General features: G+C 32.0%; 1 protein-coding gene across 1 annotated transcript; it reads right to left on the bottom strand.

Moving 5' to 3' along the window:
* Positions 1–1,502: 1,502 nt before the first annotated feature.
* Positions 1,503–11,202, bottom strand: LOC148205674 (DEAD-box ATP-dependent RNA helicase 37-like). Its single transcript, XM_088103666.1, has 7 exons — positions 11,045–11,202; positions 9,760–10,687; positions 9,581–9,664; positions 6,937–7,179; positions 6,289–6,456; positions 4,615–4,728; positions 1,503–2,522 (listed from the first exon to the last, which is right to left on the bottom strand). The coding sequence occupies exons 2-7, from the start codon at positions 10,516–10,518 to the stop codon at positions 2,040–2,042; spliced, it is 1,851 nt and encodes a 616-aa protein (XP_087959792.1). The 5' UTR covers positions 10,519–10,687; positions 11,045–11,202; the 3' UTR covers positions 1,503–2,039.
* Between the last annotated feature and the right edge of the window lie 8,205 nt (positions 11,203–19,407).

The raw sequence follows: 19,407 nt of genomic DNA, 5'->3' as shown, positions 1-19,407 counted from the left end.
TTCATGAGGAAAAGTTAAATCTCACCTTCCCATGAAAATATTTGTGGCATTGATTAAAAGTCATTCCCGAAAACATTGTTTCCTATAAATATTTTTTTTCTTAAAACTAAAAAGGGTTCTTTTACTGAAGCTCTTGTAATTTGATCTTGATCTTTCCATATGTGTTTTAATTCCTTCTTATGTGTGTCCTATCCTAGCCTTTCAATTTATATAATCTAGTAGGTCTTAAAATAACTCACCTTTAATTATAAATTTAAAAAGAAGAAAAAAATTGTATTTCACATCTTCATCTTTACGTTTCCCTAATTTAATGAGTCTAGAAGAGAGCTAATCGTTGATGGCTGAATTAAAAGAAAGAAAAATTGAGATATATATATATATATATACACACACATATATAGGCAAATCTTTTAAAGTCAATTTTTTTAGGTAATTTGAGCATTCATTATATGTATATGTTTGACATTTCCTCCTAGGATAGACACTGGCTTTTATAATTCAACGTAACTAATTTTAGGTAAATGCTAAGATTTGTCCTTTGTTAAGGAATTAGAAACTAAGAGTGTATAAAAAGCACTCCTTCATAACTTTTTATTTAGAACTACATATATGTTTATAATGAAAACTTTCTCTTCAATTTCTTGACCAGTCCAAACCCTTACTTTAACTCCAATTTAAACCTAAGAAAGTAGAAAAGGAGAGTTTCACTCACTAAATTAGGATTCCAAGTTATAATAAAAGTTCAAATACATTATCATAAAATTACTTGCACGTGATGGATATTGAAAAGAAATAGAATTCTTTGTATACCTTTTTGCCACAAGTCTAAGGTTCAAGGAGATTGAAAAGACCTACATCAGTCGACTTAGATTAGAATAGAAGTATATGTTTATGAAGAATTATTGACTATTATAGGTCTCCTATACTAATCACACCCACACATCATAAATAAGGGTCCCCTTCTATACGTAATTTTTCTCCACTCAAGTATCTTTCTATATTAATCGGAATTATTGACTTGATCATCAACTTGGGATACATGGTCGGTCCACTTCTTTAACCACCTCAAGCTATCTTGAATAGACAAGACTAAACGAATGCGACTTCATCATAAATGTTGTCCTTCAAATACAACAAATATGAATATTATAATAAGTGACAATATCAAATTAGAGGACAAAGAATCACTACTTATCATTTCTTCCATTGCCCTTAGACAGATGAAATACGAACATCACCAAAGACGAATGATCAGACTGGGAGTGGGAATGTATTAGAAACAAACTTTTTTTCATTAGAGACGGTAAGAGTAAAAATTGGCCAAGTATATATTCAAACTGCCACCTCTCTTCAAAACAAAATGCGAAGGAACCGTGTTACTGCTATTGACTCGTTCTAACCTTGCTCTTTGTCTAAGTTATATATATATATATATATATATATATATATATATATATATATATATATATATATATATATATATGATATAAAGATAAAGAACATGCAAAAAAACACCAGATGCACATTGTGTTCAATCGAAAGCATGAGGTAATTTTCGTTCATTTCAGCCACCACTATAATATTACAAAAACCTTTGCCCATCAAAGTGGGGAAATATTGAATTTAAACATAAAATGGGTTGAAACTGGAAAGAGTATGCTTGAGAGATGAGTCAGATAACCATGATAGCCAAAACAAAAGGCTCAAATTTCTCCCCAGGCATAATCTACAACCAGTCTCCCACCAAAATCACCACCCAAAATGAAGGGGTCAAAAAAGTTGTCGACCAGAAACTCCTAATATGTTAGTAAATCTCCAATTCCTACCAACATTACACAATCTTTATTGATGTGCCAACTCGACCACATACACAAACCCATATCCCTCACAATGATTAGCACTGTAAAATAGTACAAAATGACGGCTTGAAACACAAGTGAATTGAAGACCATTAAAACAAGAGGGGAGAAAAATCATCCTGTAGGTGTGTGTATTCGCACCTATACCTAAGATGGTGTAATGATATGAAAAGAAGGAAGTCAGTCCCAGGCACTAGTGACGCCGGGACCATACCCTCCAGCATATCCCCCAGAACCTCCATATCCACCACTGCTGTTTCCAGCACTGTAGTAATCTGAAGAACCCCTTGTAAACGAGCCCTCTCTCCGAAAGTCTCGACTACCAAACCGACCACCTGATCGGCGGTTTCTGCCTCCACTATAAGACCGAGCAGCATACCGAGAGAGCCAAGCAGGTACTTCTTGATTTGCTTCTTGCATCAGATCGGCTAAAGCTCTAGCTAGTGATGAATTGTTATCATTAAAGAATGCAGTTGCAAGGCCTTTCTTTCCAGCTCGCCCTGTTCTTCCAATCCGGTGTACATAATCATCAATATCATTTGGCAGGTCAAAGTTGACTACATGAGCAACATGGGGGATATCAAGACCACGTGCAGCAACATCGGTAGCAACCAATATGGGGGTGTTGCCACTTTTAAAAGACCTCAATGCTAATTCTCTTTCCTGCAGGTATTTCAAAATTGATAAGCACAATAAGACAAACAAGCATATGTATAAACAATAATTCGATGTACAGTTAATTAGCTAGGGGTGGCAAAGCAATCCATTTGCCCATCATCAATCCGGTTCACCCACCAGTAAATCCATTACATAAAAAAAAAAAAAAAAAACTCGACCAAATCATCCAATTTAATGGATGGTTAATGATCCATCCATTATTTCTCAAAATCCAATGGATTATCCTATCAATTCTCAACAGATAAAAAAATACTCCCATTTTTTCATAACTAAATCTTTCTTAAATTTCTTTTTCTAATTTTTTTTCAAAAAATATAACTTTAAATTTGAGTTTAAAGAAAGTACTTTTGAATTTTTTTCAAAATATAACTTACAAATATATATATAACTTTTACGGATGGATATATCCATCAATGAAAAAACTAATGGATGAGCCAACTTGGATTTCTGTTAAATAGATTGAACTGGATAATATCAAAGTTTAAATTAATTTTTTTAATTAATGGATTTTTTTATTCAAACTGCTATAATCCAAAATAAGCCATCCAGTTTTCCACCCGTACAAACAATAGATAAATTAGCAAATGCTATAAAGTTAAAGCATTTGATATTGAGGGTAACAGTTGAATAGCATTAAAACCGAACCATGACCCTATTCATGAACAAACTGGGACAAATAAATAAGCATACAGATACTTGTAAGATCCAAGTCCTAATAAACAAACTAATCATAACATTAGAGAAAAAGCGCAAAAGATAATCAAATAAAGGTTGCCCAAGAAAGCATAATAATTTGATACTTCACAACATTGCCTGTAGAAAAAATAATACAGGAATAACCACTTCATGACTGTTCTTGAAATGTTTGGCCAGTGTATCTTGCAAGGTTAGAGATTCTGTGTTTTGTATTTTGAGTTGAAAGAAGTTTCATAGGCATGCACTAGACAGAACATTGGAATTCAATAAGTTGCAGGAGAACCATGACAAATTAGTTTCTTGTAATTCTAGAGGAAAAATTATGCAACCATCTATTTGGTGTTTCAAGTCATCCGAGTATAAACCCCCCAAAAAATAAGTTCAAACCAACTTCATTGACCATGGAAGCCTTCTTGCCCTCTGTTCAGGCGAAAGTATTTTCACACATTCCCGATCTTCTCTTCTCCAAACTTATTTATCTCGCTTTTGACGTGCTTCTTTGTTAAGGTCCATTTGTTTCAAAAGGAAATGGTAAAGCGGGAAATGTCTGGTGTAGAGAAATGAGCAGAGAAAGCATTCCTTGTACGGTACAAAAGAAGGTGGTGAAGAAAGAAGCCACTTCCCATTAGTTCTCACGTGTTTTATTTTACACTTAGACTTGAGGAGAAAAGAGTGAAAAGTGGAACAGATATTGGCATTTTCCAAAATTACACCTCTCATCTCTCTTAATAACTTATATGTATGGGTAACTCTGTAGTTGTACAATTACTTAACTTTAATCTATCTTATTTTTTAAAATGATCATTTTCTTGTCACTCTCTCTTCAAACGAACGAATACGGTTTTTCACTCTAGTTCATCTCACTTTCTTTCATTTTCCTTCCCTGCAACCAAACATAGGACTGACAAGACAGCCAGGTTGGTAATTCTTCCTAAATTTTATACAATTTATAGTTTTCCTTCACTATTATGCTAGGGTTGCCTGTATTGCTGTTGCTTAAAAATTTAAGAACTGGTTGCTAAAATAAATAATTAATATGCAACAGGTCCCTGAGTGAGAGGCAGGATACCATGGAGAGCACAAGTACAACTGCTCTAAGAAGTCCGAGACAAGTTCATTTTCTGGGCAACAACTGCCCATAAATTACATTTTGAATGTGAATTTTGTTTGTCGGATATAATCTTTTTTCAGTAAGGGATGAAAAATCTTAATCTGTGCAGAATATTTTCAACCAGCAGGCATTGGTTTGAGAGATAACAGTTGCAAGAGTGAAAAATAAACAATTAAAAGAAAAGAGAAAAAAGGAATGTGGAATGTCATTCAGCTTTCCATATAGCAGTGTTTAAACTCATAAATATAGGAGCTTCTGCTACAAACTAACCTGCTGCGATCTGTCACCATGAATAGTAGTTGCAGGAAAACCATTAAGACACAACCAGTGTTCCAGTGAATCAGCTCCCTTCTTTGTCTCCACAAAAACTAAAGTCAAAGCTTGCTGCAAAGTCATGCATGAAATAATCTTATAAATGATAATTAAGAAAGAGTTTACTCTTAAAGAAACAATCTAGGTAACACCGACACTGACATGAACACAGACACCAAAACACAGTTAATGTCCCAAATATATGGCACAAATAATTGGCTAATATATATGATTTACATGACAAAAATCTTAACTGAGAATAAAAATTAATATAATTCACACTGTAGTTAATGTCCATAATATAGGGCACAACGAATTGACTAATATACATGATTAACATGACAAAAATATCAACAGAGAATTAAAATTTATATAATTCAAACTGTATAAGCAAATTTGAAAAATGCAACTGTTTTTCTATTAAAAAAAAGTCCTCAGTACTTAATAGCTAAAATAACTAGTTATGTCTAATGAAAACAAAAAATTGTTATTAGCCTCTTAAAAGCTTATAATATAAGTTTTTTCTTTTAATTTCTTAAATTTTAAAAGCATTTAGCCACCGATAGGTGTTAGCTCATTCTCTTTACTCGTGTTCAAGTTGTAACAAAATGATGTCCACAATCTGAACTTAAGAAAACATATTTTGACAGGGTCCAGGAGAATTTGGACGCAATACAAAGGCACAAGAGTGTCAGATATGACAACATTATTCTCCACTGGTGTTGTTGCTTCCTAGAACACAATAAATAAACTATACAATGAGAAAACAAAAATAGATTATCCACACTGTCCATACAAACTGAAACATAGATGTAACATTGCAAAGGCATAACTTCAGTTCAAAAATAACAAAACAGCATAATCCACGCAATGACCAGCATGTTGCTTAGAATCAGTAAGGCTGTTCTGCATACGTTTCTCAAAAACATTATTTGTTTCACATTTTTTGAGAGTTAGGTATACCCTAAAGTCCTCCATGCAGTTCTACGGTTTGTTGCTTTTGGTAGAAGTTAAGATGCCAAATTGTGGCAACAAGTCATATGTGCTGTGCTATAATTAAAGGTGTATAGTCAGAGAGTAGAGTGTTTGTATCTTCATGGAGAATCATATTGACAATCAAATTCTTTGGAAGAAGATTAGATGTTAGTCTCCTTCTTGGGTACAATGTAAAGCTCATGGTCATTTTAGGAGGGCTCACCAAATAATGTTTAGGAGGACTTTGAATAATTTTCTGTATTCTTACGTTTCCTCAAGGAGCATCTCTAATTTTTTTCATATGTTAGCATGTCTAATAATTTTCTTAATTCTTTTAAAGAAAAATATATACAAGAATAAATGAGTATATGCATCTCAGTAACAGAAACATCCCAGGGTCAGAATGGGTTCATGAGAAAATAGCCATTGTGAAAAGCTCTGGTGTTTCTTATGGAAAGCTGACACTGGAATCCATTGTCAGTGACTGGACAACTGAAAAAAGTTCCAAATTCACTGGTGGCAAAGGTAAAATATCTTAGATTTTCCGGGCTACTTCTCCCAACTCAATTGTTTTATGCATTTACACAACTTGGATCAATTATTGATATTCATTTAGTTTCTAAAATCACTTGTATTAGTTTTATGTAAGTGAAGTACCTTTCCCTGTACACCATTTGCCCTCTGTGCATGAAGAAGGTCCATTAGGTGACTTCTCTTGTCAGACTCTTGAACGTACTCAACTCTTTGGACAATTAAATCAGTACTTGAACCCACTCTTCCAACAGCCAGGAAAATATAATTTGAAAGAAAATCAGAAGCCAGTCTCTGCATTTCAACCAGAAATCGTTATAATAAAGGGGACTTGAATTTATAATATACACAATAAATAGGTATTCATGCAGTGTTTATAACTCACAAGCCACTTATCATATCAAATCAAATTAAAAACAACCTCAATATATTATTCTAAAGACATTCTTTCTGCAATAAGAGGAACATTGACAGCAAGACCTATCGATGCAAGAATGTGATTCACAAATACAAAAGGAAAATGCATATTAGAGTACTGAAAGCCTACACTGAAAGGTGAAACTTGCTGCCCTAACACAGACGGGTGTATAGCCAGCATTAAAAGGAGCCTGTATGCAGGCCCTAAAGACAAGGGGGAAACAAAGGAAGTGGGGAAGAAATCCTAACAGACCCATGAAGTACGAATGGTAGCAAAATTAAGAATGTGTTTTTTTAAATCACATGCCAGATAAAAGCATGCTTAATAAAAAAACATATTTACTGATTATATCAGACCTGTATCTCTTTCGGAAATGTTGCACTAAACAACATAGTCTGTCTAGCACCTGGTGGAGGCATGTCCATTTGTTCTACAATCTTCCTTATTTGTGGCTCAAAACCCATATCTAGCATCCGATCTGCCTCATCTAAGGCCAGATATCGAATCATCTGCAGTGAAACTCTAGCTCTCTCCAGCAAATCTACCAGTCTTCCAGGAGTTGCAACAAGAATGTCCACCCCTCTCTCAAGATCCCGCAGCTACAGAGAAAATAACATGTTAGGGTACATAACAGCCACAAAGTCCTTACCATAGTTCAAAGGTAAACTTTTATAGGTCAAAGGATTCCATATTGGATCCATCAAGGAGAATTCGAAACAAGACAGAATCTACAAAAAGAACACATCTAGAGGGATCATTTTCAGGCTCCTTATACAAGGTGCTTGACCTCCAGCGAAGATACAACAATATATAACCACAAAGTTCTTAACCAACCAATACATACACATGCAAAAACTTCTGAAGCACAAAACTGCAATATTATTGGAAGAATGAATACATTCATATCCAATAAAGCTCTAAAAGGATGTAACAAAATTCCACTGCTCAACCGACCTAAAATGTGTTTCCAATACTAATAAGATAAGAAGATTCACCTTGTACATAACTATATATTATGAAATGTAATGAGTGTAGATGATGATACAGTAACTTAAAATTGACAATTTAATTTTAATACAAAACATATCAAAGTCTGTCAATTTTAAAGTTAATAGATAAAAACATACCTAGAAATACAATTACATGCACAATAGAAGATGTCATACCACCATAAAAGGAAAAAAAATCCGAGACTATCTACATGCAAATGTATACCCCAAAACAGTTCAGTAAAATATCCAAACACAATTAAATTAGCATGATGAAAATAATAAAACGTAATGTTTATGCGAAGTGAATCACACAACTAAAGCCCCATAAGTATGAAAATGTTCTGTGGCTCTGACAGAAGAATAAAGCCAACCCCAGTGATAGTCATCAAACAGTCAACATTAACTTCTTCCAAAAGCAAAGAATATGCCAAAAACTGCAAGCTAATACTCGACTGTGGATAGGCACATAATTAGCCGTGTATGCCACCGCATACAAGAACAGTAAATTTTTAGTATAGAACAATATACACGGATGGACAAAATTAAAAGCAATCAAAAGTAAATAAAATCAATCTTCACCATCCATGTATGCTTGTAAGTCAATATTTGTTGATTCCACCATGGCAGTACAAATAACAGTAGTATGTGAAGGAATTTTCAATTTCAAAACCTTGATTACCATGAGCTATCCCTATCTCAACATGAAACCACAATAGGTGAGATCATTTTATACCACAGTGCAAACTAGATATATGGCTGGGATCATAAAATCCCGCCTAAACTCACTTGAGATATATGACTTGCAACTCATTTTGCAAACCAAACACCCAGGTCATTCTACACTGAACTCACTCGAGATTCAGGAGAACTTTTGCACACCCGAATATATTATAAGCCCAACAGCATCCAGCAAGGACCAACTTAACTAACAGCTGCAAAAGTTGTGCTGTCCCAAGAGCATCCTTGTGGCCTCTAAACACTGCTTTACCGCAATCCAGTAAGGTTAGAGCCCTTTTCGGGGAGAAAATCTCAGTACAAGTTGTAGACAAGTTCTAGGATTTTGGGTATTTCAATCATTAGATAAGATCACCATTATCCATAACCCCCTTTCATAACCAGATCAAAAGGGAAGAGGGCACCGAGCAAGTACTGATTATGGAAAGACAGACTTGAAATCACCTCATAGCAGAGCACGTTGAGGATTGTTATGGACAGAATCACAGCTTATCAACAGAAAGAATAAACTTTGCTAGTCTTTTATGCTTTTATGGCAACTAGATCAACACATTATTTTGTAAAGAGAAATTCCTATCCAAGTTCACTGCAAATACTTATCTCTTATCTTTTAGTGAACTATCTCTCCGAGGATTGTGAAAGATATTCCAATAGAAATACTCTTGTAATTGCTTTGACTCATTCCTCAAAAAGTAGATCAAGCTCCGAGATTATCATACATAGGATTGCACCGAGGATCGTTAGATCCAACCAAAAGTATAAGAGATAGTATAAATAATGTATGCAACACCACTGAAATTCAGTTAAGAAATTCAATATTTATTTTATACTTATTTTATCATTTTATAAATTAACTTTTACTACAGTTATGAAAATATACAGAGCAGTTACAATTAAAACATAAAAGTCAAAGAATATAATAATACACACAGTAAAGAATGTGTCTTAAGTAAAGGCCAAAGCCAAACTAACCCAACTAATGAGCTTTATGGGGGTAAAAGAAGCGGAAAAATTGTCATTGGAATCCTTACAAGAATTGGGCAACCCTCAACACCTTAATTTTAGTTATTTATCATGACTCAAATCTCTATTTGACAACAACACTTGTTATACTTGGTTCTCAAATTTGAGCTTTGCTAGGTAATAACAAGGTGTCTACAGAGCTGAGTGAAAAAAACTAATATAGATTGAAGTTTATGCCAAAATATCATGTCTGGGAGTCATGACTAGTTCTGAAAAACAAAGAGAAAAATAAAGAGAAACAAAGATAAACCTGCTGATTTATTGGTGCTCCACCATAAGCAACAACCACCTTAACACCAGTTTGGAATGAAAACTTCCTAGCCTCTTCATGTATCTGACACCAAATACAACATTTAAAATACATTTTCATAGCAGAACAGTGTTCAACAAAAACCATACCAGAAAACCAGGTTAATATAGCTAACTCACTTGCATTGATAGCTCCCTCGTTGGAGAGAGAACAAGCGCAAGTGGATACACAGTACGCACCCCACGAGGTGGCCTCTGGACAGGTTGGCCCCTCATAATTCCACTGATGATCGGGAAACAGAATGCAGCTGTCTTTCCAGAACCAGTCTGTGCACAAGCCATCAAATCCCGTCCACCTAGGGATATTGGTATGGCATGCCGCTGAACAGGTGTTGGCTTCACATATTTGCACCTTCTTATATTCTGATTAAGTGCATCACCCAAGTCAATCTCTGCAAATGTATTCACAGGTGGGGGCACATTTTCACCACTGGTCTCCACCGGAATGTCCTCATATGCATCAAAATTTATTCCTGTATTCTCCTGCTCATCAAATGCGTCTTCAGCATTATCCTCTTCTTCAAAGGGGTTGACCTCCCTGCCACGATCCCACCCACCACTTCTATTTCCCCATCCACCTGGGCGTCCACCACCACCACCATACCCAGAACGATGATCGTTTCTGGGTGCAGGCCAACGGGATCCAGAATTACCAGCAGCACTAGAGCCAACAGAACCAGAAGAAGGACCACTGTATGCTGGGGCTGGGGCTGGGACTGGGGCTTCCGCTGATGGCTGGCGGTTCCTAAGATGAGGAGGAACATAAACTGGTCGTGAAGGAGCTACAGTGCTACCAGTTCCCACATTGTTAGCAGAAAAAGCGGGACCCGAATTTTCAGCTGCAGAATTTGCAGCCAAATCAGCCCATGAAGTTCGCATAGTCAATCACAAATTCTTGTTGTCAACAGCCGCCTTCAAAATTCAAAGGGAAGCCCCCTCTTTTCCAGATTCGAGATAACACCTTTACAAGTAGCCCCAATTAAATAAATAAAAACAGTTGAAACGGATAAATACTCTTCAAAACGAACAAAATTGCTCAAAACCAACCCTGAAACACAGCAGAATCTCAATCAGTAACCCTGCAACATCTTTGCATCATGATATCATACAAAGAAGGAGCCTACTAGCAGAACAAGTAAAACACAATCAACAAAGGGGCAAACTATGCAAAGTAAAAACTAAACAAAAGATTACAAGGCAATGAATACATGCAAAGAAGTTTACCCCCCTCAAAATCTCAGATATACTATAGCAGAAGCACACTTGGCCTAGAATACCGAACCAATCACAATGTCTTCAAATAACAAGTACGACAGCGACCAAACAAACAAAAGGAGCAGAATACCGCCGCAACCGAAGCAACGACGAACTAATGATATGCAGATTGCAGAGAGAGAAGACGTACCTGCGTCTGCGTTAGGAAGGTAAAACCCTGAAATGGTGAGAGGAGTGAGAAATAAAGAAGATCCGGAAACCCTAATTTGGTTTTGGTTGCAGAAAGAGAAAGAGAGGAGAAGGCGCTTTCGGAGTTAGAAACAACAAAAATATCTTTTCTACCTTTTGTAATGTTTTTCTCTCTCCTCTCAATTTCAAAACAGAAAAAAAAAAAGATAAATGATTAAAATATAATATTCGTCCGTCTACCAAAATTTAAATTTTATTTTATTATTAACCGATTGTATTTTTTTAGTTTCAAAGTTTAAGTGTTAATTGTCACATTAAATAAAAAACAATTATAAAAATCAAAAGCATAATCTTGACAAAAATCAAAAAACGTATTTTTCTTAAAATAAAATATATTTATTTAAATTAAAAGCATGTTTAAATAATGACATTAAATTACTTCATTTGTTAAATCTAAATCATAAAATAATTACATTCTCATATGTATCCTTTAAATGATTATTAACTTAAATTTAATTATTTTATATACTAAAAGATTATTTTATCATTTTATCTCATATGAAGCATTTTCTCTTTTTTTAAGTTAGATTTAGAGATTTTAAAATATGTATGTTATAATTTTAATTTTTCACCTAAGGTAACATGACTTACTATGTATTCATATAAAAAATTGTTTAAGAGTATTATTAGTGATTTTTAAAAATTATACTTGAATATGTTAATAATAAAGCTATAAATAATTTTTCTATTAATTGAAATTTATTTTATAAAAAAATCATTATATTTCTAAATTCTTCTAAATTTATTTTTTAATTTTAGGTTTTAATCTCGACTTTAGTATTTTGAAGATTAAAAATTATAGGATTGTTTATAATGAATAACTTTAAACACTCTCGTTTGAATAAAAACAAAATAAGCTCATTTTTTTATATTTTGTTTAGATTGTTTTGCTTTTTAAGTTTGCATGTGTAGTAATACAATGCATGTAACTTAATTATGTTCAAAGTGAATCATGTTGATTGATGATTACGATGATGTGTTTAAATTCTAATTTGGGGTTCTAATGATACAATTAGATCATCTTGTGAGAAAGAAAACTCTAAAGAGCAATCGTGAATTAAGAAGCTTATTAATGTAAGAAGTTAGTGTTATTGGTTGTTCTTTATACTTGCTTATAGATTTTATGACTATACTTGACGTGAGGAATTGAGTGAGATTATTAGTGGAATGAATCTATGAACTTTATGATTTAATTGAATTGTGTGTAATTGAATGTTGTTTGAATATGTTAATGGTTGAGAATGAGAAATCGGGTTATAAGGAGATATTTCTACATTAAATTGAAATTGGTTGAGTTATAAAAAAGGTAAAAATGACCACCATTTGATCCAATTGCACAAGTTGAAATGTCATTCGTCTTTAGCTTCTGACATGGCGCTAAAAGTTGATTGTGTATCGTTGAATGCTACTTTATGAGGCCGAGTCAGGGAGCTTTAATGATTATCGCATTGGGTGTTACTCTAAGACCAACAAATGCTCACAGGATAATAAGTTCCAATGGTACAAAGTGTTGGGCACCTTGTTTAGGCCACTTGGCACTCAGTTGACAAAAACTCAAAGGATAGTTAGCATTAGATGTTGCTCAAGTGCCTTTGGGTGTGAAGCTATAATTTAAATTCCATAGAGCTTCAGGGCTTAAGACGTTGGGTGATGGCTTCATTGTTAGGCACAAATAATTGTTAGGCACTAGTTTGATATTTTCTCCTAGCGAGCTCTCTACCTGGCTAACACTTGATGCCCATGTATCCATTATGCAACTTTTGATATATACAAATGTATATCTTTTAATATTTTATGTAATGAGATGTGATATACTTAGATAGTTATGTTTATTTGAGAAATACTTTATAATAAATGTTTGACTTGATGAGATAATGAACCAAATGGATTGAAATGATATTAGAATTTGTGAATGGTGTGCATAATGTCCTTCCTAAGGAGAAATACCCTATCATTGCATGCATTTATTATGGTGTAATTATCTTAATACTATTAAACTCAACACTCATAAGAGTTAAATAAGGTCCTATGGTGGGATTTGGTGTGAGGAGTCCAATATTATTGATGCCATAGTAAACTAATCTTATTATAAGAGATTTTAAACCTAATGAATCTAGGTTGGTCTTGATTTTTATGTCACATCATTACATGACAAGTACATGACTACATGGTGTTACAAATTTAGCAAGTGTATTAAATCGTACAAGTAATAATGTGGATAAATCCAAATATCATTTCCCACAAACACTCGTGTTGTTCAAAAAAATTACGTTTATTCATCAATTAAGGCAACTTTAAAATAATGAAAATTATTGATATGTATGAAATAAATCTAAAACTGATAAAGCAATAAAATTACTTTAATGAAATATATGATAGAGACTCATCGGATTGGTTTTCATGCATTAAATCAATATGAAAACACTAAACAATATATTTGTAATTCATACTCCATCATTCATACATGTATCAAACCTGAATGTCTTAACAACGACTTTAAAATTTAATAATAAACATCCTAATGTCTTAGCAAATCGCATTACAAGTCCACATTAAGTTCAATATTTCAATGTTATGAATGTCTAATGATGAACTTTATGTCTAGATGATCAATCAATTAGTTATTTTATTTTAGTCTAGGTTCTGACATCATACTTAATAACCAAATACCCACATATTTGCAATTAATCAATTCATGCGATTAATATTGAGAATATAACACAAGAGTAATAGAAAAATAAGTATATTAAATACTAAAAATCACAAATATTGAAGGTACATTATGTCTAACTCTTATGAATAAGGGAGTTAACTACTCTTAAACATTATGAACACTAGAAACGAATAACGAGCAATGTCTCCAACCTCTACAACGAGTCTCCACCCTTTAGAATGTGTTTACTTTTGATTAAGGATTTGAGAGCGAATGATATAATTAAATTTGAGTAGATTTGAAAGTAAAGTATGTGTTGTTGTTTTTAAGGGATTTGGTGTAATGAATGGATTTGGAAGTAGAGTTTATAAGTGATTTGACTTGTGTGATAGATTAAAATAATGTTTTAATATATAGAAAATTAAGATTACCAATTGTCCTTGATGTTAAAAGTAATATAAAGTTATATTTATATGAGCTACATTTATTTTGTAAAAATTATTTGAAATACTAGGATTTAAAAAACACTGCAAATTATATATTTGATGAAGTATAATCAGTTCCAAGGACATCATACCTAATTCCATGCATTTTGGATTTGCCTCAAATTTTATGGGAATAAATTCCTATTAGCATAAAGCTAAAGAGCATAAATTTTGATGATGTATAAAAGTCAAGTCTCAAGTGCTCTTATTGCATGAAGACTTGTTTTTGTATTAAAGTTTTGTAATTTAATAGATTTATGCATAGGACGTGATTTATCTTTAATTCTATGTATTGTTTGTCTTAGGTTGCCTTAAAATTTATTTAGAATCAGAAAACCTCATTTTATACTCAAGATAATTGATTATCAACTTATAATAATCAATTATTAATGTTATAATTGATTATCACGAGTAATTATGAGAATTTTTAAGCAAGTTTTTTTACCGTTGTGCATTAATTAAATGCATAATCAATTACCATAATTGATTATCACAAGTTAATTAGTTGACAACGGATTGTTGGAGGTGTCCTTGAGTGAGATCTCTATAAATTAGATTGAGACTCTCATTATGAAATACCAAATACAAAATAAGTGTATTTCGAAAAATCTTATCTGTAGTGTGCGGTGATAAGTGTTTAAGGGTTTGTTGAACACTTGTGTTGTGGCTTTGAGAACTTGGCGTGTTGGCATAGAGCGAGAACTTTCACATGGAGTGTGATTGAGTGTTGTTGTTGTTGGCATAAAGCGAGAACTTTCACGGGAAATGTGATTGAGTGTTGTTGTTGTTGCTGAGTTGAAAGCCTATCATCCTTTGTGAAACATTCAAAGGAGGTGTTCATCCTTCGTGAAGCATTCGAAGGAGGTGTTCATCCTTTGTGAACATTAAGAGGAGGTGTTCATTCCTTGTGGGTTATAGGAGAAGTGCGTTTTATCTCTTGGGGTAACAAGAGAGCTGTTATAACCTTAAACTGTTTTATTTTCTTTGTAATTGTAACAATTTGTTGGTTTGTGCTAGTGCAGCGTTAATTCTCAATTAAGATTAACAACTGGATGTAGAATCTGTTTGATCTGAACCAGAATAAAAATTACCTGTGCAAATTTCTCTCTTCCTTACTCTTTAACTTGTTTAAATTGTTTTAAGAAATTTTTATATTTACTTGAGAAAATTATTAAAAGAACAATTTGAGATAAGAAACCAATTCACCCCCTTTTGGTTTGTTGAACGTGTTAACCATTATGATGCGCTGCTCTGACAATTCCTTTATCGTTGCATCTCATTTGGAATTAGTTCTAGGCCATGGAAAACAATTCCTTTTACATACATGTATCTCTCTGGAATTGGTTGCAACACTTATGAAAATTGATTCCCTTATGTTGTGTTTGCTCCATAGTAGAATTGGTTTCACCTCAATGGGAATCAATTCCCTCTCCTTCATTTTTTACCACAAACTCCAAGCCTTGTAGATCTAACACCAACACATACACGTGAAAAAAAAAGGAAGAAAGGGTGATTTAAATTGAGGGTTAAAATGTATTTTCATACTTATCACCCTCAAATCACATAAGTTAAGCAAGATTCAAAAATATATTCATGATGTATGTATGTTTTATCTCTAGCTATAAACAACTTAATAACATTTATGTATTAGATAGTTATATACTATTTTAGGTTTGTTAAATTGAATGTTCATAAATATATGTTTAGAGCATGTGTAATTAAAAATCAAAATTTTTTAAAAGCGTAGTGCATATATTGAGTTATGAGATGTTCTATTTTCATATTTTATTGATAATCTAAATTACACATATAAAACTATCACACGACTCATTTAACCTAAGAGAAAAGTGAGTTGGATTCAGTGAGTTGAGAAATGAACTAGTCTTACCATGTGTGACTTGTTTTAAAAATTGAAAAATGTATATGATAATAGTTGATTATAATATGAACAAAAATTCATGACCCGGTACCCCACCATATATACGAAAAGTGTTTATATTTCACGTATTCTAACACAATATATATTTTTCAAAAGTGATCATATGTAATAGTTATACACATATATATTGTGAGAAACTAGAAAATGACATTTTAAAATTAATAATATTTTAAAATGGTGAGACTCTATTATTTTAATTTAAAACTCTTAAGTATAAATAATTTTTTGATAAATTAATTTCCTTATTTTAAAACATATTATCCCTATAAAAATCATTTTTTTTAGAAATTATCTACTTTTTATCCAAGCTTTTTCACTTTAGATCATCTTTTGAAGATATGATACTGCTAGAGTGATCATCGAGGGGAGTTCTTCAAGTTCAACAGATCAACTTCTTAGTTTGAGTAAATTGATTTTCTGCTTTTTTTCTCGATCCAATTTGTTATTCTCTTTGCATGTAGGTTTGATTGACTTGCATGTGTTTTTATAGTCATTTTTATGAGTATTTGTTGATTAATAATTATAATGGTATGATCTTATCATTATTTTTTATATTTCTCTATGTAGATATAACATTTTGTGGAATTGAAAGTGTTTTGACTATTAGAACCGTTGAGTTGTTTTATCAGGAGAGGGAAGCTAGCCGTAGTCTATGATTTTATGAACTTTGCTTAATTGAGTTATTGCATGTTGATGTTAGGATAATTTGGGACAATATGATTTTTTGTTGAATCTAGTTTGGTATATAAAATTTGATGTGATCATGTGTGATTTGGATGCAAATTATATTTGTATTAATATGAGGAATTATGGTTTGTTTGAGTAATTGAATGATGAAGTTCTAAATTGAACAATTGACTTAATTGGTATATAAAATTTGACGTGATCATGTATGATTTGGGTGTGAATTATATTGTATTAATATGATGAGTTGTGGCTTGTTTGAGTAATTGAATGATAAAGTTCTAAATTGAACAATTGACTTAATTAGTGTCATTGAGAAATTGTTTTTACATCTTTATGAATTCAAAAAGGAAGTAAAAGGTACCATTTATAGTCATTTTTTTAGGTTATACTTTTCCATTTATTTTTGGTTTTTGCCACGGCGTTCGGTGACAACATAAGGCGCCGATTAAAATTTTCAAGTTTAGGAGCATTTTCGCTTTAGGGTGCAGGAATGCATTGTCGGGAGTCACTTTAGCAATGGGCCCCGACGTGGTTCTCGTTGGACGAGTTTATACTCCACTAAGCGAAACCAAAGTCAATGAGCTGACTAACTTTATACAATTAGTGTCACTCGAAGTAGTATCCAAAATTCATGCAAAGGTGTTTTAGGAGTCTTCTTGTTGGGTGCTAATGTGGTTGTTGGGTGCCGAGCCCTTCAATATTGGACGCGCTTTTTTGGGCATTATTTTTTTCCTCGTATTTTGTGAGTTTTTTTCCTAATGTTTGTATGATATTGATAATTATCTTAATTATGTATTTGGTTTAGTGGAACAATTATATGACTAGATAAGTTATAGGGCATTTATAGAAAAAAATTTCATTATGTAATTCATTAAAATATGCCGTGACATAAGGATTGTTTTATTATACGAAGCTATCATGAATTTTATTAACTATATTCATATTTATGTAAAAGAAATAATGAAGTGAGAATCTCACACTTCTTATTATTTTTCGTTCACGATGATATCAATAATTATTAATTTTATAAAAAACAATTCATCGCTTACGTCCCTTATTTTTTTTAATAAAAATACTCAATTGCATGTATAATTAAAATAGCTAAAGAAAGTTAATATACCCGTTATTCTATTTGTTCATTACTTACAACTATAAACTATATAATTATTACGTTTTTTAATAGCCCATGAAAAAATCACCTACTAACTACATATAAACAACACTTATTTCTCATATTACTCGGAATATCTATTTTCCTTCAATATTAAATAATGGGTGGAAATGAAGACAAAATGTGGAAATTTCTCGTTAATAAAACTCTCATTACTGGCAACCAATAACAACGGTCCCGACCAAACATTAAAACGACACCGTTTGTCTTCAAGAAAAGTAGACGTGTAGTATAAATTCTCATAATAAAAAGTAATGAATATAACTTTTAAGGGTGGCTTTGGAATATGGCAAGTTTTTAATTTTAAATATAAATTTTAAAATTAAAGGTATCGGATCAAAATAGAGTTTAAGTTTTTCACTCCATTTCAAAATATTTTACATTTATTTAGAAGTTTGAGAATTTAATTTTAAATAAAAAAAAAAGTACTTGTATAGTGGTAATAACTCTTGTAATTATGATTGTTGTTACCTAGTCTACTCCTGTCACCGCAACCAACTTTGATGGTTGGTGGGTTATTCCTTTACAACCAATTACGTTTAGATCTTCTAAAATTTTCCTTCACAACATATTAAATAGATCAAACAAAATTCTCACAAACGTATAAACAATAAAATCAAATATCATTGATCGATAGAAAATAAAAATAAAAATATATATATAACAAACATACATAATACACTAGCGGGAAGAGTTATAGTTTCATTTTACTAAATAACCTTTATGAAAAAAATATTTAAATATTAAATCATTGTTAATGATTTAAAAGTGTTAACATTTTAACTTTTTTTCAAAATTTCTTAAGATTTATTTAACTGATATTTATAAAGTTTTTTAATTGACATTATTCGAAATTATTTTTAACTGATGTTAACTATAATTAATTAAGCTCATATCAATTGAAATTATTTTTACAGTGTAATTGGTTGGCTGACTTTTTGATCAGTGTTGTTTAAAAAATTTGTCGGTTAACATTGACAAAAAAAGCTTAGATAGTGTTAACCTGGATTTTTCTAAATTAACATTAGAAAAAGCAATAATAATAAATATAAATAATAGAATTGACGCTATTGATAAAAAATAATTGTCATATACGTAAAAAATAGACATTATAAACATTAATAAAAATAATAATTTATATCCGTTAAACAATAATTTCTTTAATATTAGTTGAGAAAATTCAATTCAATGTCAATTCAGAAATAACAATAATATACGACAAAAAAAATATAAACAAAGTGAATAAAGAATATTTAATTTTAACATCAACGAAAAAATATTAATTAAGATTAGTCAAAAACAATCCTTTCAACGTTGGTAGGAAAAAGAAAACAAATTAATGTTGATAGATAAATATCTCTAAGTTTAA

This window comes from Vigna umbellata, chromosome 1 (genome assembly GCF_029865625.1).
Source record: "Vigna umbellata cultivar VRB3 chromosome 1, Vumbellata_1.0, whole genome shotgun sequence".
Classification (NCBI taxonomy): Eukaryota; Viridiplantae; Streptophyta; class Magnoliopsida; order Fabales; family Fabaceae; genus Vigna; species Vigna umbellata.
This window is presented reverse-complemented; position numbering and strand designations above follow the sequence as displayed.